The following is a 26,388-nucleotide window of genomic DNA, read 5'->3' as shown; positions in this document are numbered from 1 at the left end:
ATAATAACTTCTGGAGCTGTGGTCATTAGGCCTACATCAGTTTTGCTTCGAGACCAGAAACTGTCAGGGACCTCAGCCAAACACGGATCTAACTCCTCCAGAAGTAACACTCATTCTCGGTCATCCTCCCCCATGTGAGCACGGGGAGTGGCCGTTACAACCCAATTTAAGTTTTTGTAAAAACAGCTTCCCACACTATTACTAAACCAGCCCCCTTCATCCTCATGCCAATCACAAATACTCTCAGCTTTATTCAAAAACTGCTTTAACTCCTCCCAATGCATGTCATTCGTCTTAGACACTGACAAATGAGGGTTAGGTGACCATCCCTTCAAGAGGCGCTTAGCTTCTGGAGGAAGACTAACAGAGCAGACTGCCTTTCCTTTCCTATCAGTATAAAGGGTCTTAAGCGTTATTCTCTGTGGCCCTAACTTCTCAAACTTCCGTACATAATCAAAATCTGGACCTGGGGTGTGTTTATAATAGAGGGTGACATGCATCTGCTCTGGGGAGAGGCTTTCTGAGTGTGGTGGTTGAGGATCAGGCAGCAGGCGCAGGAGCTGCTCTCCTGTGCGTCCAGGGTCAGGCATGGGCAGATCTAGGGACCACCAGTAATATGGTGCCCCTTGTTTCAGCACTACATAAGAGGGGATCTCCTCCCCCGGGCCTATGGCTGCCATCCCGTTGGTAGTAGGTACTAGGGATATTTTTAACTTAACAAATCTCTGCCCAATAAGTTCACAGGACAGTTAGGACACAAAACTGCCATTGCCTTTTCCTGAAAGCCAGATGCCTCATCCTCAATCACAAAACTTTGGGAGAAACTGCAAGGGGTGACCTGTCCATTTGCTGACTTTACAAAAATATTTTTATCACCTCTTGTCACTCCAGGAATTTTATCCCTCAAGACTGTTCTGTCTGCTCCTGTGTCACACAAAAACTTTATTTTCACTCCGTTAATTTTTAGCATTCTAATGGGCATTACTTTATTCCTTTCTGCATTATAATAAGTTTCTACTATTTCTTCAAGGTCCAACATTTCGTCTACAGTGGGGCCTAGTCATGCTTGGGAGTTAAAGGGTCCCGGCCTCCTATACTCTTCTGGTCGTCTGCCTTCATCTCTCCCTGAGCTCTGGTTCTGCTCATCACAATCACGGGCAAAGTGTCCTGGTCTACCGCAATTATAGCATACATCATCCTTCCATTTCCTATTTCCAAAACCTCTTCCTGAGCTCCCTCTACCTCTGCCTCTTCCTCTGAATCCTCTCCTGTTGTACTGTGAAGGACCTCCTCTTCCCCTGTCACCCATGACATCCAGTAGTGCAAACACTGCAGCTTTTGATTGTTGTTCTGATTTATGTTTCTGTAAGTCTTGGGCATGCTGTGCATAATTCATTATTTGAGTCACTCCATCTGTGGGTGTATTAATATTTAGCTTTCGGATGTGGTGAGTGATGGACGGAAGAAACCCACTCAGCAAGGCCTGTTTCAGTTGTTGCTGATAGGGGGAAGCGACAGTGTCAGAGGGGTCCAAACCACTGTTTGCCTTAAACACTTCCTCTAGCCGTCCTCTATAGTCCTGCACATCCTCACCTTCTTTCTGTTTACATTGGGCAATAGCTTGGTAATCAGGAGGTTTAACAAATGCATTTTTTACTCTATCTGTCAACAATGTAACTTGGTTGTCTAAGGCTGGGTCTCCAGGGGGCAAAACCTCCCCCGCTGGAGTCCGCCCTGTATATCCTCCCCTCACTCCTCCATATCTGTGTCCTAAAGCTTTCCTGCACACTGAGTCAATTTCCTGCCCGTCCAAATTGTAAGTTTGTCTAAGTTGTTGCAGATTTACAATCCATTGACGAACATTAGCGAGGGGGTCCCCTAGCCCTTTTACTGCATCCTCCAGCTCCTTACAAGACCACGGTCTCCTTACCAGGAGAAGGGGCCTGTTGTCATTCCCTACTCCAAAATGGGTGTTAGGCACCTCTATGGCTGGAAAGATGCTGGCTGGGTCAATCAATGGTGGCCAGGGCGGCGGATCAGGACGGGGCCCCATCCTTGACCCATCGCCCTGGAGGTCCCTAAACGGACTTAATTTTGACATAGCCTCTGCCAGTCCTTGGACCTCATCAACTAAAGGACCATACAGATTTCCTGATCTAGTGTGGCTAGGACTGGTTAGGGCAGGTCCAGCCGTAGGAGGCGGGATCGCGGCTGCCTTCGTTGCCCCCGTCACAGGTGCGGCAGCCGCAGCAGCCGCAGCAGCCGCTGCTTCTTCTTGTTGAATTAATGCTTGTGGGCGCCCTACAAAATCAGCTGGGTCCTCTTGGAGGGCTCCTATGAGGGACTTTTTATCTCTTCTCTTCTGCCTTCTCTTCTCAGCTTGCTCTTGCCATTTTACTGCCTCAATGAGCTGCAATTTAAATGTATCAATTTTCTTAGGTTCTGCTATGGCCATTTCTGCTTTTAACTGAGTTACCAATTTATCGCATGCGCAGGTTTCCAATTTTCCAGGAAACTCATACTTTTTCTTCCATTCTCCTAAATATCTCGCTGATCCAGGAGAATAAGTGTTCATAAATTTAGGATCCCCCATTAATTGGGGTTTACTGTTTCCCTTTCCCATAGTTGCAACTTTGGCACAAGCAAACGATCAGTCACAACAGCGCGGGGATCGTCCACTGTATCAAGCTTCTACAGGTACTAATTACCTGCGGATACAGCCGTCCACCACACTCAACTTTTCAATTTTTACTTGTGCCCAACAAAATACACAGTTTTTAAAAGGTAGTGACACTGCTCTATTCAGCCGACAATAGTCCGTCAACTACCATCAGTCACACGTTCTCATTCACTCACACGTTCTCATTCACTCACACGTGTTTCAGTATCCCTGATACTTTCTTTTCGTCCCTGACGAATAGCGCTTTTACTTTTCAAGTGTCCCTGACACTACTATGTCCCTGACATAGGTTTCGTCCCTGACGAACTCTACAGCTGCTTTCTAGTGTCCCTGACACTGCTATGTCCCTGACATAGAAGTCAACGCAGCTCACCTATTTCTGCAGATACGTCTCTTGTCCGGCTTCCGTCAAGCAGCAGAAGTGAAGAGGATCTTTTCAGGCGAGTAGACACCGACCTCCCGTCGAATTCACGAGGGTGGATTTTTCTCGGTCCCCTATGGGACCGACTGCGCGCAGTTTTCCAGCGTCCTCGTCCTCCTCTTCACCGTTGATGCTGTATTGGAAACCGGGCGGAAACACCAATAGGAGATGTTAGGAGATGCACACTCGATGCTATCCCCGGCTGCAGCGCGAGTCTAACCCAGCACACTTTAATTTATATAATGATGTGGTTACATGATTTCCAGGCACTGTCTCACTTTACACAATAGGGGAGAGTTGAAACATAGGCTATCTTTAAAGTTCATACAGAGTTCACATCCATATATTTACATGTCTTGGTGATTTGCACAGAAAAACAGGGAACATCCTTAACTGTGACATGCCTGGTTGCACCCTTTGCATAAATCTGTCTGCAAAATGACAATTCTCATAACACAGTCAGCGATTTACAATGCCCTTATTCTAACAATGATTGCTCTGTACTGTCTGAGAATATCTAAAGACATTACAAAAAAGTAACCTATAGTATTCATCAAGTGAGGACTAGTCTTTTATCACTACAGAAGGTCAACGTGACACCATGTTGAATCACTGAGAAAATGCTGGAAAGGTCTACAAGGACTGATGGGTCCTGAGAGGTGCTTGGGACAGATGAGGTTCCTCCAGCAATGCCTTCTACCATGGGTTGGACACTGTTCTGGCTGAGGACCATCTCCTCAGCCTCTGTGAGGGGTGGTGGAGCTGGACCCCCACCTGTTTTCTGGTTCTCAGCCTACTAGCTATAAAAATGAACATTAATATGGAAAAGGAACATTGTGAAATATTTATTTTAGTCTACATAGGCTATATCATAGGCTACTAGCCCTACATATGTAAAGATAAATAATTCAATAATATCTACCTGTTTGAAGGAGATTTTCTATTTCATTTTAATTTCCTGCCACGTCCATTTGGTACCTATAGAGTTGCACCTGCATGGACATTGAACACGTTCAGAGGAGCACATCAGTGTTGGAACATGGGGGAGTGTGGGTCTAACGACCCTCTCTGATTTACATAGCACACCTAATGAGCCTATTTGGGCTAAGGGTGGAGTGAAACCAACCTGAAGGATAAATTTGAGATTCCATACAAGCTTTCTCTTAGACTGATGAAACTACTCGGATGATTAGTGAAACATTTCGACCTAAAAACATATATATTTAGGTCCAGTTGCCATGACTCAACCTCTGTATCACTTCACATGGACAACTGAGAATCTTCACAGACATGTACGATGACACATACTTCCAAATGGATGAACTAAGTGTTAGTGTTACTTTCATTGTAGGTAATGCACAGGCTCATGTGTGGCTACAATTTGATTTTTGTTGTTGTAGATGTCTGGTCTGGCTGTTGGTGATGCTGACATCCCAGGTAGGCCACAGCAGCACTGAAGCAAAGGCTGTCAACCACATAAGAGGCATGCTTTCACCTATTTGCCATCGGAACAACTCATATAAGTGCACATCCACATAGGACATAATGTTAAGGTCGGAAACTGTCAACTTCTTTGTCTAGCTGGGAAAATTAAGGGCTTTTTAAACAATTGTTATAATTCTATACATACTGTTGTTGCGTTTTTGGTAATAAATGAGAGGCACTGGACACAAACAAAGAGACAAAACAGAACATAGATGGAGATGGAGAGAGAGGAAGGGTAGAGCAAGAACAGGTGAAAGTGATCCAGAATAATTAAACACTACATGTGGATATACCAGGTGAGAAGAAAACAACCATACAAAATAAAGGTCCAGGAGGAGGATGGCTCCTTTTCATTACCACATTCAGCATCATTCATTTGGTACTTGTAGGATTGCACCTGAGGAGCACATCATTGTAGGAATACGATAGGTTTAAAAAAAAGTAAAACTGTTAAAAGTTTTGATAAAAAAGAGTTTTAATACAGAAAGAAACAAACGCATGTCAGCAATTTTCTGCCACACCACGTTCTTTTGCTGCGGCATTGGTATTGCTTTTTTTTTTTTTTTTAATATATGCTCACATTCTGCACACGAGGTAATTAAAACTTCAAGGTCCACTGAGGAAAAGTATGCAAAACGCGTCTGCTGTGTGTGTGTTTTCTCTGTGTGTACTTTCAACAGACCAATGAATGAAGCTAGGTTAATTGGTGACTCTAAATTGCTTGTAGGTAAATGTGAGTGTGCTCAGAGGCTGCTTGAAAATGTCCTCACCCACTCCTCTACTTATCTCAATATGTTTGGTCCATGTCAAGGTTTAATGGCAGCTGCAACATTTTGTGTTTGCAGCCGAGTTAATTAATAGTTTAGATTTATTGCTTACCAGCATGTTTTAACCAGAGGCTTGAGTCCCAGAAATTGTCATACCAGTTATGTGCAACTTTAATTTTTAAAATGAAATAATAACAATACACCACATTAAACTTAAAAGCACTCAGCAAAAATAGCTAGTCATTTTTATCACAACTGTGTTGTGTTATTATGTTACTGTGTTAAATGTTATTTAATATGCTTTAACCCAGGATGTGTCTGGCTTTTGGTCATGCCAGTGCTTTTCACACTACTATGTATCTCATAAATCACGAACCTCTATGTATTATATTTCACTATAAAATACATTTATAAGAAATTGAAAGTTTATCACAATTACATCACACACCAGCCTAATCACACCAGTTCATATCATTTAAGGAGCGAGCATACTGTAACTAAACTAACGAATTAACCATATCAAGAACAGTAGAGTAAGAAAGTAAGATAATTAAGTGAAAAAGACAAGTGAGGAAATTAATAAAGTTTATCTCACCTCAACATTAAGAAAATGCGTTGCATTTAGTGTACTGTATAGTAGTAATCGATTTTCTATTTGTTTTTTTTAAAATTAACCAGAAGCATCCTGCGATACGCTGCATGAGACACCGTTGCTAATTGATTGGTTGGGCCTTTCTGAGACTGGAACATGATTGGTTGAACAGGCCATGGCTGACAGAACGTGGCTCCACCACAGCCGAGCACGTACACGTCTATATTCTGAAATTTCCTGGTCACTGTCTATTGCGTCAAGTCAGCTGGAAACAGGTACAGAGAGAGAGGTGAGGTGATTTGCCTTCAACAATAAAGCCTAAGTCGTCTCTATGACTAGACTAACGTAACGTAATGGAAGAGAAACACTGTTTTAACTTACGGTGAATTACTAACTACACGTAAACTGTTACGTCAGTCCCTTGTACTACTCAAATATTACTAATTGTTCGTCAAAAATATTTTATTTTGAAATTTACGAGCGGAAAGTAAAAACTTGCACTGTAGCATAACTGAAAGCTGACTGCGGATGATAGATCCGATACTGAGTATGAAGAAGAAAGTCGTTTATGGCTAGCCTGTAGCTGTGTTAACTGCACTCCTAACATTACTGTGACCTGAACGACACCGCAACCGGTCCTGACATTAGCTGAGGTAAGACAAGCTGCCTACTAGCCCATCGGCCATTCCTTAGCCTCGATATGCACTGCACGCAGGACCACAGTTCGAAATACAGATATTTAATTTGTTCTTGCATTTTGGCCAACTATCATGTCTACAAGTACGTGATGGAGTACATGTTACAATTTGATTAGAGTCAGGCTATAATTCGGCATGTACCCAATACATCAAATATCACAGGTTAAAATAAAACCCAGCCCTTTTCACATTTGGTTCACCTGTCATTACTTGACGCAGTATAGTCTAATATTGCCAAGTACAAATAGCTACACACAAGTGGATAGAGAAGGTTGCATTCATCTTTAAATAGGTGTAAAATATAACGCAGTGTAAATAATAGCAATTATTTAGATTGTCAGACAGAATCGATCAAAAGAGTGGGTCTTAGGTGCTGGGGTAGCTTTATTCTAACTAATAAACCGAGGGACGAATTGCTGCAGTTTCACATGGTTTTGTACAGTGGGCGCTGATGTTATACTACCTATAGTTCCCATGGCAGTAGGCCAAACAAATTGCTTGTCTTAGTCTGGTGTTTTTTAAAAACTCTGGTGTAGCAGTTTAGTTTAACTAGCACTTGTCAGCATTTAATATAACATAGGTTACTTTCTTAAAGTGTTGTTTATTTTTAAATGCTTAATGCCGACATACCTACATGGTTGACTTACTAAGTGACAGGAAGTCTTTGTCAGGACTATTTAGGTAACATAACAGTGACTCCTCCCAAAGGCAGCTTAATGAAGTTTTAGTTTGCAAACTTTATATAATGCAGTGCATCTCAAGGCCGTGTGGGTCATGCTTTGACAGCATCCCTTACTAAAAGTAATTGTACGTAAACTTTATTTTATAAAGTAAATTTAAGTAAAGTTCAAATATGTTTCCAAAATATGTAGCAGGTATGGGCTATTAATATCAATGTACAGTTGTACACTTTTAAGTGTGCTATTTTCAGACTTCTTGGGACTAAATTAGCCCACTTTTTATTTTGTAAAAGTATACTTTGAAGTGTACTTTAGGTGTAAGAGTAGTAAACTTTGAGAACACAAATAGTTTAATTTTGTACTGCAGCTCTGTTGTGTATTGAATTTACTGGTACTACTTACTGGTACTTCGATGCTTCTTGCCTGCTCTTTATGCAATTATATTACTGATCTAGACAGGAAACTACGATAACTCCACACTTTAATGGCTTTCTTTGGGTGTGACAAGCCTATAAGTTGCCCAGTCCAATCAGAAACGTAACACCGCCATGCAACAAAAGGGCAGGACATGTTACACTTAGGGTACAAATAGGAAAAAAATAACTGGACAAGATCATTTAACTTCAACACAGAATGAAATAGCCACTCACTGTGCTACAAACACAAAGGAACATAATCGATCAGCGTGAACTCAGACAATAATAGTGGTCAAACAGAGTTTCTTTCCTTGGGGCATGCTGGGAAATCTCACTGTGTTAGAAGACTTGCTCCTTTGCTACTAGTTCATTTTAACCTATGTACTCTTTAGTCTAAGCTATTTAACCTAAAACTACAAAACAAATATGTAAATGTTATATGTAATACACAGAGGTGGCAAAAGTACTCACATTCTATACTTAAGTAGAAGTACAGATACTTGTGTGAAAAAAGACTGGAGAAGTAGAAGTACTGACTCAGCTCCTTTACACAAGTAAAAGTAAGAAAGTACAGGGTCTCAAATGTACTTAAGTAAAAAGTAAAACTTTTTTTGCCGTCAATGATACACAATGCATCTTTTGATAACACCACAAAACTAAAAACGTTCCGACACAAAAAAAGGAAATTGTTCTTCTTTTATTAGCAACCTGTACAGTGCTAGTACAGGGACCAAAACACAACACCGATCACCATGAATCATTCTTGAAGCCAACAATATCAAACGGTTCTTTTAAATATGGCCATGGATGGGGAATGCCTTGCTTTTCCGTATTGGGTGCATTATTGTTGGACTTGTCAATACTCCCTGGATCCCTTTCTTCCTCCGTGTCGCACTGCAAGTTTTCTCTCTGTCATAATCTGTACACTCAATCAATTTCCCTCTCTAGTTAGTTACGTCTTTTACGTCGTGTCATCATCCGCAGAGGTTGAAAAAGTAACAAGCCTGTTTTGATAATGTAAGGAGTAGAAAGTACAGATATTTGTGTGTAAATGTAGTTTAACGTAAGAAGTCGTCACAAAAATCTCGAGTAAAGTACAGATACCTGAAAAATCTACTTAAGCACAGTAACAAAGTATTTGTTCTTCGTTTCTTCCCACCTCTGGTAAGACAAGAATGCTTAATTATACTAAATATATCTCAATAAAGTAGATACTTCTGTATACCTCACAGTATAATTCAAGAATACTTGGGTATAGTTTTGTTTATTTTATATTTGATAAGTACATACAAAGTAAACTGAAAGTACTGCGTAACTACTTCCATTAAATCTGCTTTGACTGGTTGGGGTGAATGGATAGAAGAGAGAAAAAAGAACAGCAACAAGAAACGAATAAACACTGTGCAGCAACAGCATATACAGTGGTGTGAAAAAGTGTTGGCCCCTTTCCTGATTTTCTTTTTTTTTTTTGCATGTTTATCACACTTTGTTTCAGATCGTCAAACAAATTTAAATATTAGTCAAAGATAACACAAGTAAACACATCATGCAGTTTGTAAATGAAGGTTTTTATTATTAAGGGAAAACAAAATCCAAAACTACATGGCCCTGTGTGAAAAAGTGTGACTTCTAGGTCTCATGGATTATTACTGCAGTCTTCAAAGCGTGTGGTACATAGCCTGATACTAGAGATAAATTTAGCAAGTCTAATAAAGATGAGCCAACTAATGGCAGGGTGTCTTTAAGCAGTCTAGTTGGGATGGGGTCTAAGAGACATGTTGATGATTTAGATGAAGCAACTACTGACGTGAACTCAGAGAGATCATTGGGAGAGAAGCAGTCTAAACATAATCGGTCTCATAGATTCAAGAGCTACTGTAGTAGAAGATTAATTTATGGCAACTATGGAAGCATCTGATGAATTTTATCTCTAATAGTTATGATTTTATTTATAAAGAAACTCATAAAGTCATCACTGCTGAGAGCTAAGGGAACACTGGGCTCAACAGAGCTGTGACTTTTTGTCAGCCTGGCTACAGTGCTGAAAAGAAACCTGGGATTGTTCTTATTTTCCTCTATTAGTGATGAATAGTATGCAGTTCTGGCTATACGGAGAGCTTTTTTATATGTTAGTAGACTGTTTTTCCAGGCTAGATAAAATTCTTCTAAATTTGTGGAACGCCACTTCCTTTCCAGCCTTCGTGATGCCTGCTTTAAGGTACGAATATGTGAACTGTACCATGGAGCTAATGTCCTCTGATTCACTAACCTCTTTTTCAGATGGGCCACAGTATCAAGCATTTCACGCAGTGAGGCTACAGCGCTGTCAACAACATAGTCAACTTGGTAGGGTGTAGGATTGAGGCAGCTTCCCTCCACTGTGTTGGCACATGGCATAGATGAAAATAAAAATGGAATCATTTTCTTAAACTTATTAACAGCATTGTCAGATAAACATCTGTAGTGGAATTTTCTTCCGAACACCGCATGATCCATTATCTTAAATTCAAAAGTTATTAAAGAATGGTCAGACAAAAGAGGATTTTGGGGGAAAACTATTAAGTGTTCAATTTCAAGCGTGTGATTAAATCACAAATTACAGATGATATATTTGTGTACAAAGACAGATAAGTTTTTCTGTTTAAATTTGTTACCCTTTTCTCCCCTTCATCATCTTTGTTTTGACCTATCTGGCGATCAGATGTTTTGTTAGTGAAGTGTACCTTCTGAGCTGTAGTCCACGTCTATTATTTGAGACTTTTTATGCTGAGTCAACTATGAGTCACTAACATTGTACGGGTATGAATTAATGCCCTGCTGCTTTAGTTGAGAAACAACAAAATAAAAATAAAATAAAGACAAGTTGAACAAACTGATTTAGTTTAGATTGTTTGAGTTTGTGTTACTATCTAATCAGGCTGTTAGTCTTAACTGTCTGTCTGTCCTGTTAGGTTATCAACATGGCTTCATGGATTATTATGACTGTGATGATGCTATCAGTCTTCACCATCAGCAGCCAGGGGAAGAGGGATAAGGTGCTCTACTGTTCTGGTAAAACAGCTCTTAGAAACAAACAGAAACATACAAAAAAGGAACAACAACGAATAATATTAAAATCACTTCAGTTGCAGTCCAATCATTATGCACTGCCAGAACAAGGTTTAGTAGTGAATTTGGTGAAGTCATGCGACAATTACAAACCATATCCCAGTTTCAAGAGCATTTTTTTTGCCTAGGAGAGAACACGGAAAAGGTGATTTATACACTCTTACAATGTCCTGCTCACTACATTTCTTTGTGATAGACTTTTGGAAACCACATTTAAAAGATTCTTATAAAAAATACTTACATTATGAATATTGATCTTTATATATAGTGGAATTTTTAAACTTGGATATAAATGTTGGTCTAAAATCAGTCAGGCTCTAATGTTCAACAAATGTTTTTCTTCCAGGCAAGCACCTTAGAGTTTTAAATTAGTTCATATTCTGTGTGAGTTCAATAAGAATGGTACCTGAAGATACGGTAACGCTTTCTTTTACAGTCCCCTAATTACTAAGAATTTATTTGGTAAATAAAGGGAAACTTACAGTATGTGATGGGTAACTACCATCTGTAACAACTAAGGAAATACAGTGTAACTATAGATGAAATACTAAGAAAAACATCCATTGTAACCCATCAAGTGCCTTTCAGTTGTAACTGGATTATATTGGTAATAACTCAGATATATTTATACTAAGTAAAGCATAACTATTTGCTAGGTAAGTGAGCTGAAACTGGACTGTAAAAGAAAGTCTCATCTGTTTCCCAGAAATGACCACGTTCTTCCCACATCCTTTGTAATATGTTTTTCTCTTTTCCATGCATTCAACACAAACGTTTACCATGTAAGTTCTCTTACATTACTAAGTAAAACACAACTATTTACTAGGTAAGTGAGCTGAAACTGGACTGTAAAAGAAACTCTTGTCTGTTATTTAGTGTAATCACTGCTGTATTCATGCATTCAAAAGGAGAAGAGTAGTTATGAGACTAAATAGATTTCTTCTATTTATTTACTAAACTGCTGAATGTTCTGTTATGTATGATCATAACATCAATATGCTTGTGTGATTATGATAAAGTTAAGTTCTAAAAACTTTCAATTAAATATCTGTCTTTTACAGTCCAATTTCAGCTTACTTACCTAGTAAATTGTTGTTTTACTTAGTAATGTAAGAGAACTTACATGGTAAACATTTGTGTTGAATGCATGGAAAAGAGAACAACATATTACAAAGGATGTGGGAAGAACGCAGTAATTTCTGGGTCCAGTTTCAGCTCACTTACCTAGCAAATAGTTGTTTTACTTAGTATAAATATATCTGAGTTATTACCAACATAATCCAGTTACAACTGAAAGGCACTTATTTACCAAGTAAATTCTTAGTAATTAGGGGACTGTAAAAGGAAGCGTTACCCCTATCCAAAGTACTGACATGAAGCTCACCCTCAGGCCTGCTGTCCATCAGTCCATCAGACTTGTGCATACAGTGGGTACAGAAAGTATTCAGACCCCTTTAAATTTTTCACTTTGTGTCATTGCACCTATTTGCCAAAATCAAAAAAGTTCATTTTATTTCTCATTAATGTACACTCAGCACCCCATCTTGACAGAAAAAAACAGAAATGTAGAAATTTTTGCAAATTTATTAAAAAAGAAAAACTGAAATATCACATGGTCATAAGTATTCAGACCCTTTGCAGTGACACTCATATTTAACTCACATGCTATCCATTTCTTCTGATCCTCCTTGAGATGGTCCTGCTCCTTCATTGGAGTCCAGTTGTGTTTAATTAAACTGATTGGACTTGATTAGGAAAGGCACACACGTATCTATATAAGACATTACAGCTCACAGTGCATGTCAGAGCAAATGAGAATCATGAGGTTGAAGGAACTGCCCAAGGAGCTCAGAGACAGAATTGTGGCAAGACACAGATCTGGCCAAGGTTACAAAAGAATTTCTGCAGCACTCAAGGTTCCTAAGAGCACAGTGGCCTCCATAATCCTCAAATGGAAAAAGTTTGGGATGACCAGAACTCTTCCTAGACCTGGCCGTCCAGCCAAACTGAGCAATCGTGGGAGAAGAGCCTTGGTGAGAGAGGTAAAGAAGAACCCAAAGATCACTGTGGCTGAGCTCCAGAGATGCAGTAGGGAGATGGGAGCCCTCCACCAGTCGGGGCTTTATGGCAGAGTGGCCCGACGGAAGCCTCTCCTCAGTGCAAGACACATGAAAGCCCGCATAGAGTTTGCCAGAAAACACATGAAGGACTCCCAGACTATGAGAAATAAGATTCTCTAGTCTGATGAGACCAAGATTGAACTTTTTGGCGTTAATTGTAAGCGGTATGTGTGGAGAAAACCAGGCACTGCTCATCACTGCCCAATACAATCCCTACAGTGAAACATGGTGGTGGGAGCATCATGTTGTGGGGGTGTTTTTCAGCTGCAGGGACAGGACGACTGGTTGCAATTGAAGGAAAGATGAATGCGGCCAAGTACAGAGATATCCTGGAAGAAAACCTCTTCCAGAGTGCTCAGGACCTCAGACTGAGCCAAAGGTTCACCTTTCAACAGGACAATGACCCTAAGCACACAGCTAAAATAACAAAGGAGTGGCTTCGGAACAACTCTGTGACCATTCTTGACTGGCCCAGCCAGATCCCTGACCTAAACCCAATTGAGCATCTCTGGAGAGACCTGAAAATGGCTGTCCACCAACGTTCACCATCCAACCTGACAGAACTGGAGAGGATCTGCAAGGAAGAATGGCAGAGGATCCCCAAATCCAGGTGTGAAAAACTTGTTGCACCATTCCCAAGAAGACTCATGACTGTACTAGCTCAAAAGGGTGCTTCTACTCAATACTGAGCACAGGGTCTGAATACTTATGACCATGTGATATTTCAGTTTTTCTTTTCTAATAAATTTGCAAAAATTTCTACATTTCTGTTTTTTTCTGTCAAGATGGGCTGCTGAGTGTACATTAATGAGAAATAAAATGAACTTTTTTGATTTTGGCAAATGGCTGCAATGACACAAAGAGTGAAAAATTTAAAGGGGTCTGAATACTTTCCGTACCCACTGTAAAGTCAACAGTGGTGGAAGAGGTACATGTAATGTATTTAGGGATGTTTGCCTGTGTTTTCCAGCATGCAAAGCTATTGTGGATGAACTAAACTACTCAATCAGTCAGGTGGACCCAAAGAAAACCATCAATGTGGGCAGCTTTAGACTCAACCCTGATGGATCCATGACAGACAAAAAGGTAAAGAACGCTGACATGTATGTAAGGATACTTTTATCTTCTCACTCGCACACTTGTCTATTGCAGCTATTACCTACAGTATTGTTCAAAATAATAGCAGTACAATGTGACTAACCACAATAATCCAGGTTTTTAGTATATTTTTTATTGCTACATGGCAAACAAGTTACCAGTTGGTGCAGTAGATTCTCACAAAACTAACAAGACCCAGCATTCATGATATGCACGCTCTTAAGGCTGTGCAATTGAGGAATTAGTTGAAAGGGGTGTGTTCAAAAAATAGCAGTGTGGCATTCAATCAGTGAGGTCATCAATTTTGTGAAAAAACAGGTGTGAATCAGGTGGCCCCTATTTAAGGATGAAGCTAGCACTTGTTGAACATGCATTTGAAAGCCTGAGGAAAATTGGTCGTTCAAGACATTGTTCAGAAGAACAGCGTACTTTGATTAAAAAGTTGATTGGAGAGGGGAAAACCTATAAAGAGGTGCAAAACATTATAGGCTGTTCAGCTAAAATGATCTCCAATGCCTTAAAATGGAGGGCAAAACCAGAGAGACGTGGAAGAAAATGGAAGACGACCATCAAAATGGATCGAAGAATAACCAGAATGGCAAAGGCTCAGCCAATGATCAGCTCCAGGATGATGAAAGACAGTCTGGAGTTACCTGTAAGTACTGTGACAATTAGAAGATGTTTGTGTGAAGCTAATCTATTTTCAAGAATCCCCTGCAAAGTCCCTCTGTTAAAAAAAAGGCATGTGCAGAAGAGGTTACAATTTGCCAAAGAACACATCAACTGGAGAAATGGAGGAACATTTTGTGGATTGATGAGAGTAAAATTGTTCTTTTTGGGTCCAAGGACCATAGACAGTTTGTGAGATGACCCCCAAACTCTGAATTCAAGCCACAGTACACAGTGAAGACAGTGAAGCATGGTGGTGCAAGCATCATGATATGGGCATGTTTCTCCTACTGTGGTGTTGGTCCTATTTATCGCATACCAGGGTTCATGGATCAGTTTGCATATGTCAAAATACTTGAAGAGGTCATGTTGCCTTATGCTGAAGAGGACATGCCCTTGAAATGGTTGTTTCAACAAGACAATGACCCCAAACACACTAGTAAACAAGCAAAGTCTTGGTTCCAAACCAACAAAATTAATGTTATGGAGTGGCCAGCCCAATCCCCGGACCTTAATCCAATCGAGAACTTGTGGGGTAATAATAAAAATGCTGTTTCTGAAGCAAAACCAAGAAATGTAAATGAATTGTGGAATGTTGTTAAAGAATCATGGAGTGGAATAACAGCTGAAAGGTGCCACAAGTTGGTTGACTCCATGCCACACAGATGTGAAGCAGTTATAAAAAACTGTGGTCATACAACTAAACCCAATGCAGATGCCTCTAAGGACAAAGCACATACAAGAATGAAAATAAAATAGAGAAGTGTTTGCAGTGTTTGTGCACAGTTTGCATGATTCATGTGTTGAGTGTCAGTTAAAGATATTTCAGTGTTTTAAATGTTCCCTGTTGTAGATCTGTTTCAGTTTCCTTGCACATGCAAGCCTTTCTTGTTTCAAAATAATGTCCAACTTAAATGTTGTAAAACTTTATTTAGATGTGATAGCTGTGATTCGCAAAGAAAGTCTGTGTTCAGTGATGTGGATGTTGGTATGTATTTCTTCTTAGAGTAGAATGATCTATGGTGTGTAGACACAGTGAAACTATGGATTTGGCTTATTGTTCCTGGATTAATGAGGTCACATCCCACTAGAACCTGGACATCCTCTATTACTCGGGGACAAGGTTACCATGGGGTGTCCAACTCTGCTATTGATCTCCTGGCCTTTAATCCTTGATTATACTTATGATAGTTGTACTGATTGATGAGTGCAAGTAAGATAAGAAGGCTGGACGAAAGTCCTGAAATATTCTTTTAATTATCGGTATATACTGAAATGTTTCAAAAGCCGGGGTAGTTTTCCTATGGAAGCCCATTAAAGTTAAAAGATGATCACTGGGCCCTAGAATAAGTATCAGGTATTGCTTTTAGATATTTACTGAGCCCTATGACCCTTGACACCATAACCTAACATACCTTTAAACTGTCTAAATCAGCAGCATAACCCAGCATTATATCTTATATCATACTGCTTAGCAAGAATCCTTAGAAAGGATGGAAACACACACTAACGACATGCAAATCTCCCAAATGTGTATTACGGAGCTGCATATCTTATGCACTTATTGGTTGATCTAACTTCCTGTTAAATGAATGTTAGAATTTCTCAAAAGCTCGCTTGACTTGACTTCTTGACCAGCTTTTTCTGATGAGATAAACTTTATTGATTCCCGAAGGAAAATTCAGGTAGTCTTGTAGTGAGAATAATAAGTATTAAGTAATTTCCATGTTCTTCCAGAGGAGAGAAGGCACTGTGAAGCATGTAGAGGGCAGCATTATCCACATCAGTGTGTTCCTTGTAAGCAAACTGCAGAGCATCTATTATGCGTTTGAGCTTGAGCATCACTAAACAGAGAATAGTAGTTATTTAATTAAGCCAGACACTTTACTTTAGGTAGCAGAACAATACAAGATGTTTTCCACAGAGCCGGGACCCTCCCCATCTGTAGACTCAGGTCCTCTGGAGAGTTTCACACAGTTGGGCACCTTTGGACATATACAGTATTTGTGCTTCATGGTGCTCTTACTGCTGCTCTCTGTGGTTGTTTAAAGGTATAGTCATTTCGATGTGACTGACAATGAATGCTAATTACTCCTCCTGCACCCCACTGTGGGTCCTGCTTAAATTTCATTTAATTTGCCCCCTTCCTATGTGTGGCAAAAAAAGCAAAACAGCTGTAGGTTTGCAGTAAATTCATCTAGATGTTGTTTGCACTAACATACATATGACGTACTTTGTGACACATTCAAGAAACACATTTTTAAAAATATTTTCTTTTTCACCTCTTGAAGGCAGTTGTGGCTTAGGAGGTAGAGCAGGTCAACCATGACCCAGAGGCTTGGTGATTTGATCTTTGGCTTCCCTGGTCCACAGGTCAAAATGTCCTGGGCACCTGGTGGCTGTTCCACCGGTGTATGAGTGTGTGGAGAAATAGGGTAAAAGCACTTTGAGTACACTTAAGTGTAAAAAAGCACTATACAAGTATAAGACTATTCACCATCCAACTCCTCATCTTCAATATGTAACGTTTTTGTGTTGTAAAAGTGTAGTTGCCAAGTCTGAGCTAAGAGATGAGCGATAACGCTGATGATGTTGTGGTTCTACCTGGGCTCTCTTACAAGGGAACACATGGACATAAATGCATAATGCATATCTTTATTGGGTATTTCCTAGTTTTGCAATGTGCTCAATGATGTGAAACAGCAAATTGCTGTGAGTTGTTGTTACCTTCTGTGTAACCCAGTGGCTCCTCCATTTAATCATCCATTCATCATGTACCGGTGCCATTCCCAGCTCACATGGGTGAATATACCCTGGACATGTCCATTAGGTCTCCATCAGGATTAATGTGTCAGATTGAAATGTAAAACCTGAAACCAATTGCACAAGAACAAATATTAATTAATCTTAAATACAGGCCTCATAGAGTCTCAGTTTACAGTAGTATTATTTTAAGAAGAAGAGTACTTTATTAATCCCCAAGGGGAAATTTAATACTAAATAATAATAATAATAAGAATAAATAAATTTAATACTAGAATTAACCACTTGCCAACTGAACCCTCCATGATTTCTTCACATTTGGTCTTAGAATTGTATTCGCTGGCCTTTTAATGGACAGATACCATGATTTATGAAATAAATCACTCTAACCCAGTGAAATGTTTCTGGTAAAAACGGTATGTATCAAGCTAGCCATGAGACCAGGATAGTATGGTTCCCCTTGTGCCCTTCGCAGACACTAACCTCCACCTGTTGCATTGCTGTTGCACAGAAGAGCCCTCCCAGCTCCCTCCTTTTCACCAGCTTTTGACCTAGACTGAATCAGAGAGGGAGGGATGTCACAGCTTAGATGCCATCAGTGAGGAGGATTTGCAGGTTTTAAGTCTTTGCTCTTTGGCCTCCTCACAGTAGGACTTCCTGGGGGCATGGGGCTGCTCTGTGGCACAAAAGTTTAACCTGCCTGCTGCAACAAAGACACATTTAGGACCTCCAAAGACATTGAACTTAGTTAGAGCAGTTCCACCATAGTGACTGGTGGGAAGTCATGCATTGACAATTAGAGGATGCACAATGGCATGCTGACACAGTGACACATAATATCATGGCCCATGCATGTGACTGAATGAAATGACATGCAGTTTTTTAAAATCCCTTTCTGTTCTGTTTTCTCTCTTTTGGGTTCCTAGAGCAACACTTCAAATTTTGAAGAATTGGTATTTATTTGCCTTCTTTCTGATGAGAACATTGATGAGTCTCATGTTAAGTACAGAGCTTGACTACAGTTTGATTAGGCTGAACACAAAGGGATACAGCTAGACTAGATTTATTAAGATTTATTTTGGCATTTTTATGCTCATTTGACAGTTAAGAACAGAGAAAGTCAGAAAACAATGCGAGAGGCAGACAAGGGAGATTAGGCCTGCTTGCATCAAGGCCCCTGCTTCAGACATCTGAACTATTCAGAGTCAGCATACCCAATATCTTGTTATCTAGTTTATACCATAGGCAGGATTGTTAAAAAAAAAAAAAAAAAAACAGTCTGTGGTCTTAGGGAGGTTTATGTCCTGACTGCTCCTCGATGTGATGCCTGTTAGGGATCATGTCTTTATTAACTATGAGTTGTGATCTAAGTGTGAGTCTCAATGCTAAACTAAGATAACCAAGCATTGACTCTGGATTATTAGTTAGATTCATGGAATTAAAGGACTCATCTGTTTGTCGTTGTGCAAACATTACCTAGCTCTAGGCTATTATCTAATGCTGTCCTGACTTTGTATATAATTTACAGTCAGAATTGTCAGCTAATTACAAACTTGTTCAAGATCTCTCTCCTGTCATAACCTGAGATTATCATCAAACCTGTATTGGGGAGCTAGTTATTCACTAATCCATGTTTTTTATGGTGCAATGGCCAAAATGACATCTTACCTTCTCCTTCTACTCTCCACTTTGATGACAATATCATTATTATTGCTCATATTAGTATTATTATTAATCTATTGGTCTTCATTGGCTCATATCCCTGGGACAATGGAATTGAAAGGCCTCTGTCCACAGCAGTGCAATAATAGTGCCCCGTTCAATGGGAATTGAATGGAGTGTAACATCCCTGAGAAGCCTATTCTCTGTCCCAACCAGTCATACCTCACCCCACCCCCACCTCATTCTTCAAACAACGCTGTGACTGACAGTTCCCTTTCACAAGGCTTCGATTGGCAAGGAAGGGGTTTAATTCCAAACCATTTTGTAGCATGGCATGATAATGACTCTGGCCCAAGCCCACGGCTGAGATAGATAGACATGGTTTTATTGTCTTTTTCTTTTTTTTAAATGGGGATGTTCGATGTGATCAAAGAATTAAGTTTAAATGTCTTCATGTTTTATTAAGTTCATATACATGATGAGAAAAGACCCATCGTAAAAGGTATGTAATGTTCCACAGTGTGATGATCATATGATTTTAAATAAGAATACAATCAAGATGTTTTGATATGTTCTAAACAAAAGGAAAATACTTTTCAACCCCACTGCATTTACTATTATTATTGTCTTTGTATAAAAATAATGTATTGTTCTAGATTTTAAAAAAAGAAAATTAAACATCCCAGCTCTACAGTAGTTACAGTTATATTGGTCTGGGCTTGCAACATGTAAATGCTGCTTTATACATCAGGAATGATAATCATATAAAATAATAATATAAATTCCTGAAATTGGTTATTTTCCATTTTAGTTATTTTTATTTGTGACACTTGTCTTTATTCAGTCAGCAATAATTTCATATAAACAGAGAAGCGGTGACACTCACAAGAGTTTCTTAGCTGAGTACTTTGTTTAAAACTACCTAACCAAACTATTTCAAAGATGTAAACACTACCATCTTGTTTGCACAATCCTTCAATTCTTGCACTTTAGATGTTTTTTTAAAACATTAAAATTCTGTAGGCTGCAAATAATACTGTCCATAATCACATATAATTTTTATATATAAAGATAAAGATTTATGTATTTCAAACAATCAATCAATCTTTATTTTTCTGCATTAAATGTAGCACAAAGTGGTTTACAGATTTAAAAAAAAAACAATTATGTTCCCCCACCCACTCACATACACAGACACAGACATACACACAAAAAAAGACAAAGTTAAAAAAAATGCTCTATTTATTGGTAAATGTTTTAGCTAGAACTTCACGAAATACATAAAAGGTCAGTAAATTTGAATTTTCATGCTTCAACTTTAACTCAGTATGTATATGGTAGCTCGACAAAATAAACTTAATTAATAACAATAACATAAATTTTTAAAAAATAGATTTAGTAACAGCCAATAAGCCATCTTCATGACAAATGAGAAAAAAAAATCTTTCAGATGACAAAGCCTAGGTTTTAAAGCTTTCAGCAAAAGCTAGTAAGCAGATTTAATTCAAAATCAGTGTGCTGTGTTCGCAGAGTTGAGATTGGGCTAAACAATAAAATAATTGATTTGTAAAGTCACGTCCACATCAGTGGATAGTGAAAATAATCTTTTTCCTTTCGGCTGATCCCTTCAGGGGTTGCCACAGCGAATCATCCGCCTCCATTCAACCCTATCCTCTGCATCTTGCTCATCCACACCAACTATCCTCATGTCCTCCTTCACTACATCCAAGAACCTCCTCTTTGGTCTTCCTCTAGGCCTCCTTCCTGGCAGCTCACCAATGTATTCACTGTCCCTCCTCTGAACATGTCCAAACCATCTCAATCTGGCTTCCCTGGCTTTTTCTCCAAAACATCTAACATGACCTGTCCCTCTGATGTACTCATTTCTGATCCTATCCATCATCATCACTCCCAGAGAGAACCTCAACATCTTCAGCTCTGCTACCTCCAGCTCTGCCTCCTGTCTTTTTCTCAGTGCCACTGTCTCTAAACCATACAACATTGCTGGTCTCACCACTGTCTTCTACACCTTTCCTTTCATTCTTTGCTGATAGATAGTGAAAATAATCATCCCTGCAAATAGCCTAGACATAATCACAAATTTCACTCTCAGTGGATGATGCTACCCATCTGTTGTTACACATCATCAGTAGGGTAAGATTTTGATTGATAGATGAACCTCATCATCATTTGCTTGTCTAACCTACATCCCTTGGTGACCACACTTTAACCTTTGGCCCTGTGCTGTAACACATTCTGTCAACTGGTCAACTTCCTTCCAGTGGTGTCAGCCACAAGTGATCGCATGCTGAAACAGAAGTTAAAGACATGGGCTGACTTTAAAGACAAAGGAATTAATAATTAATTTGACTTATTTTTTCTATGGAGCCTTTGTTTGTTGAGCAGAAGAGGAAGCAGAAAAACTAACACAAAAAAAGTGCGTTGGAAAGCAGATGGTTAAAGGCCATTTGTCACTTTGTGACATCTCAAAGTGTATGCGTGTGTGTGTGTGGATATAATGTAATAAGTAGGCTTGGCCCAGAAGGGAACACAGCCAATTCTGAAAGGAGACAAAAGGGATAAGGGAATAATATATGTACATTGTCACAAAATCCAGTTCATCTGCAATGTGCCCTCAAACCCTCCCCTCTTCCTCTCTGTGCTGTTCCCTTCCCCCACCCTGCAACATTTTGACCAAAGAAGACAAGGCATATTTCCTCCTATTTCCTCCTTTGATCACTGGAGGATGGACAGCGATGAATGGGCTAAAAGGAGCAGCAGAGGTTGTACAGGGGAAGCAAAGATGAGCTATTTACCCTTCATTTCACATCTGTTGAGGCTCCGGCTTCTCCCATCTACTCCACCAACCCCATCTTTCTCAGGAAACCAACTCCTCCTTTTGGCACTTTCCAACCCAGTAAGAGGTTTAAGAACACCTCCAGTCATCACCCTTTTCACTGCCCTGTCCTCGCCCCCTCACCCCCAGGCATTACCCTTGTCAGCCAGTATCCTTCCGGAGATTGGGGCAGTGCACCTGTCTTGACCTGTCTAGACACCATCACTTCACTGTTTTGTCCTCAAAAAAAAGAGGGGAAGAGGACAGAGTTTGAATGGAGGAGGTGGGGAGGATGTTGACATAGGTTAGAAGTCAGAGTTGGAGGATGAAGTTTGTTAGTGAGGATGTGGAAACAAGAGGTCACCCTGTTGACCCACACAGAATCCTGTGGTGAAACACTGCTGACACAGGATCAGCCTTCACACTGAGAAGGACTGTCGTCAGACAATATCATAAATATTTTTTTCCCCACTCAGTATAAGCTAACCACATATACTATTTGATTGCCAGGGCAGTGAAAAAAGTGTCATCTCAGATTTGAAAATATATTTTTAGGTTATTATTCTATGTCCAGTTTGGCGCTTTGTAAGTTCAGTAGATGAAACACTAGGAAAATAAGGATTTCTAAAAAAGATCCATGGTTTCCAGGACCACAGGAAATCGGTACACCAATTTCATCAAGCAGCTCACCATTTCTTTCCTCCTGTCTCTGTGTTATGTGGCCAGGTACCTCTTGTTCGCTCAGAGACTCACCTCAGTGAACTCCTGGACGAAGTGTGTAACAGCATGAGTGACTATGCCCTTCATGTGGATCCTGATACCCAGCACAGACAGTACATGAGATTTGCTCCCAGGAGGAGTGGGGCCAATGGGGACTTTCCCAACTTCAAAAACTTCCAGTTCGAAGGACCCGAGGCTTCCAACTCCCTGAAGTTTGCAGTGAGTGCAGAAGTAGATGAACTGTGCACTCATGTAGGGCTGTGTATTTACAGTCCAGGACAAGTTGACACCAGCAACATCCTTGACTCAGTTTGTGTGTAAATCCCTTCTTAAGGTCTAAGGTGTTGCAAACTGCTTTCAGACAAGTCATTTTCTTAGCTAGGAGTCTCCATTAAAACTGACAGTTTTAAGAAGTTTTAAAGTCCCTGTGTGAATTGGCTACTGTAACACCGTCCAATCAAAAGTAATCACTGTGTAAGCAGAAAGTATTACAAGGTATTCATAATGTTAATGGACAAAAAAAAGAACAAGTAAACTTAACTGCTAATCCTTGGTAAACGTATGGGGACCAAAGCCAGGTCCTCACCGTGAAAATTACTGAATTTTAAAGTGATGATGGTTTAACGTTCAGAGTCATCCTTTTAACTATTCTGCCTTCAGTCAATTTATGTTTAATTTGCTGTTGCTTCTGCTAGAAGAATGGATAAGGTAAGGATTAGGGTTACAGTAAATCTCGAAGAAATAAATTTAAGTCAATTTAATGTCCCCCTCTGGTATAATAACAAGTCAGTGGGTGTGTGTGTTTGTTTTGTGTATGCATAACTGAGCCACACCAGCACGGTTTCCTCTAAGCCAGGTCTCTTCTGTGCTTGTGTTTGTGTCTTAGTGTGAAACAGTTGTGGAAGAGCTGGAGGATGATATCATCTCTGTGTTCAGCCAGAACATCGAACATGTGCACGAGAAGTTATGTAACAGAGTCTCAGGTATCACAGCTTCCTCACACATTCCCTGGAACACATATGATGCAGCAGCTCTATTTATCTTAATCCTCTTCTTCCCTTAGCACTGGATAACTATATCCCCCCTTACATCAAGTACAATAATTTTGACAAAAAACGTTGCATTTAGAATAAAGTTGGAGAAACTGATAGATAATTTGCTGATTGTGTTAGGCAACATTAATAACACTGATAAATTACTTCACTTGCTTTGTCAAAGAAAAAGCATTTCAGATCTGGTTGACGTTTGTTTCTGCATTTCATTGTTTTCATCACATTTCATCACATCCAAACCTACCTGGCTCTATGTGAAAAAGTTATTGTGTCTTTATAGTTAGACACTGGTCCATTTTCCAAAATAATCCAATGAACTCCTTGAACAGCAAATATAATCTTTTGTGTGTGTGTGTGTGTGTGTGTGTGTGTGTGTGTGTGTGTGTGTGTGTGTGTGTGTGTGTGTGTGTGTGTGTGTGTGTGTGTGAGTGTGTGAGTGTGTGAGTGTGTGAGTGTGTGAGTGAGTGAGTGAGTGTGAGACAAGGTCTCAATAACACAACACATTTTCATCATGTGAGAAAAGTTAGTTACCTTCACACCCATATTTTTGTCTTTCTGCTTTTATTTCAGACTATTGTAGAGACAGCAGTCTCACAAACGAGGAGTTATAGTGGTGATATATATTTTCAGAGGATGAAGGTGGGACCAGCTTTCTTGCAGAATTACTAAAGAGAAGACCTTGACAAAATCAGTTTTTTGAAAAATGTCTTTTTTGAACAAATAAAATAAATCTTGAGAAACCACATTGTGCACTGATGTCAGATCAGATTATCATATTTTCACATTCTGACTTATGGTCGTTTTCAGAGGAGTAACTACTATGCTTCTACAGAAAATAACCAATTTATGAAGCAAAAAATCTCAGACCAAGCAAAACATTTTAAATAGTGATGGGCATGTTTCATGTTTTATACACTAAAACCACTAATCATATAATCAAAAAATAAAAATTGGTCACTCAAGGTCAGATTATCATTTTTTTTTTACACAAAATATTATAATCTTATTAACTGAAAAGGTTCCAATGTTACATAAAGGGAACCAAAATGTAAAATATAAAACCGATATATAAATATAAACAAACAGTTTAGTGTCCTCTGTGTAGTGTGGCACTTTAATCTGCATACAACCAACAGATGGATATGAACAAACAGGTTTGAAATACAAAGTGTCCTCACATACTAAGTAGCAGGTGTACAGACTGGAACAAACACTGAAGAATCCATTGTCTGATTGGAGCAGCTGGTTGCTGATTCGCTGAAACACTGTATTGATATGCTAAATTCACATGCCTGTCCACATGGCAATATTGGAAGGGGACAGAGACTGCATCATACTGAAGCACCTTATAGTAGATGTAAATATTTCTGAAAGGCTCCATTTTTTTCATGAGGGATAACCTCCATCCAACCCACATCACCACTCCAAAACTCTGTGGCTGCTGAACAGGTAACCTATGAAATGAAAAAAAAAAAAACCCACACTGATTATTATATCAGTCACACAGCAGCATTTTGCCATTTTAGTACTATCTTGTATGTAAATACTAGTGGGTTTACATAGGTTTAATGTAAGATAATATCACTTGTAGAGTTATGTCTGTACTCAATAATGCAGACCGAGAAGACAGCAGCATCGTTAAGATTGCTGGAACAGTGATCCAATATTCTGTTGAATGCTCTGTTACCCTCTCCATGATATTGAGAGTATCACAAGAAGCAGACCATCTGTGAAGTAAGGTAATAAAAAACTTTGGATTTGATTCTTTGACAATTGTAGATAATGGTAAAGCTGTTTGCTGACTACTTAACAGTAGCATAAGCACAACAAAGAAGTCCCTTATTAGCATGTCACAAAAATCCAGAGCAAGCACCATGAAGCAAAAAGAATCATATACAGGCTATTCTATTTTTAGACTTTGATAAGATTATGTGATTTGCTTCTAATGAATCAGAAGAAATTATGTGGTAATTCTCATTCATTCAGATTAAATATTTTTGAAGCAATGAGAATCTTACAATCTTGTGTAAAAGCCATTATGCTTGAAGATGAAAAGTCAAAAAGTATTAATAGCCTGAGACATTGTTAATGCTGTTCTTTTCATGGGATTGTTAGACATTAAAGAAAATCTAGAACACACTTTTGATTTCTCATGCAGGTACTTCCATCAAATATAGAAACAACATCAAGAACCAAATCACAAACAAAAGAATACTTTTCATGTTTGTTTGCTTACTACCTTTGTACTTTTGATAAATTGATACAGACCTTTATTATTACTACTAGTTCTACTATTATTATTATTGATTTCATTGCTATTATGGGAGTGGGAGAGATGCAAGCAGGAGGATGCTTTATCCAGTGTGTACATATGGGTTAGTAAATGCTGACTGTCAATGCAGCCGATTTGACTGTTGTCTTACTATTGAAGAAGCTTTACCATTGCACATCAGTCCTATTTACATAGGTCAGTAGGAACCTACTTCACCAACTGGAGGCAATGAGAGTCTGTGGCAATTAGCATTAGCAACTGACAGAAATGTACACCTTTTTCATTATATTTCCTAAATATAACAGACATTTTAATGCCCAAACCTAACCAAGATGATTTAATGCTTTAT

At 39.3% G+C, this 26,388-nt stretch overlaps 1 protein-coding gene and 1 long non-coding RNA gene across 4 annotated transcripts; one reads left to right on the top strand and one right to left on the bottom strand.

Moving 5' to 3' along the window:
• Nucleotides 1-3,604: 3,604 nt before the first annotated feature.
• On the bottom strand, nucleotides 3,605-6,031 carry LOC113134837 (uncharacterized). Its single transcript, XR_003296097.1, has 3 exons — nucleotides 5,949-6,031; nucleotides 4,024-4,093; nucleotides 3,605-3,901 (listed from the first exon to the last, which is right to left on the bottom strand). It is a non-coding gene; the product is annotated as an uncharacterized LOC113134837 (long non-coding RNA).
• Nucleotides 6,032-6,215: 184 nt separating this feature from the next.
• cnpy1 (canopy FGF signaling regulator 1) lies at nucleotides 6,216-24,512 on the top strand. 3 transcript variants are annotated; one of them, XM_026314238.1, is made up of 6 exons: nucleotides 6,216-6,234; nucleotides 10,691-10,790; nucleotides 13,938-14,053; nucleotides 22,722-22,934; nucleotides 23,602-23,698; nucleotides 24,338-24,512. In XM_026314238.1, the coding sequence occupies exons 2-6, from the start codon at nucleotides 10,700-10,702 to the stop codon at nucleotides 24,376-24,378; spliced, it is 558 nt and encodes a 185-aa protein (XP_026170023.1). In that variant the 5' UTR covers nucleotides 6,216-6,234; nucleotides 10,691-10,699; the 3' UTR covers nucleotides 24,379-24,512. The 3 variants fall into 3 exon arrangements, with proteins under 3 accessions (XP_026170023.1, XP_026170021.1, XP_026170022.1); XM_026314236.1 differs by lacking the exon at nucleotides 6,216-6,234 and adding an exon at nucleotides 6,271-6,598; XM_026314237.1 differs by lacking the exon at nucleotides 6,216-6,234 and adding an exon at nucleotides 10,061-10,085.
• The last annotated feature ends 1,876 nt before the right edge of the window (nucleotides 24,513-26,388 follow it).

Source organism: Mastacembelus armatus, chromosome 17 (genome assembly GCF_900324485.2).
Source record: "Mastacembelus armatus chromosome 17, fMasArm1.2, whole genome shotgun sequence".
In the NCBI taxonomy this organism is placed as follows: Eukaryota; Metazoa; Chordata; class Actinopteri; order Synbranchiformes; family Mastacembelidae; genus Mastacembelus; species Mastacembelus armatus.
Note: the sequence above shows the minus strand (reverse complement) of the source record. Positions and strands in the feature narration are given on the sequence as shown.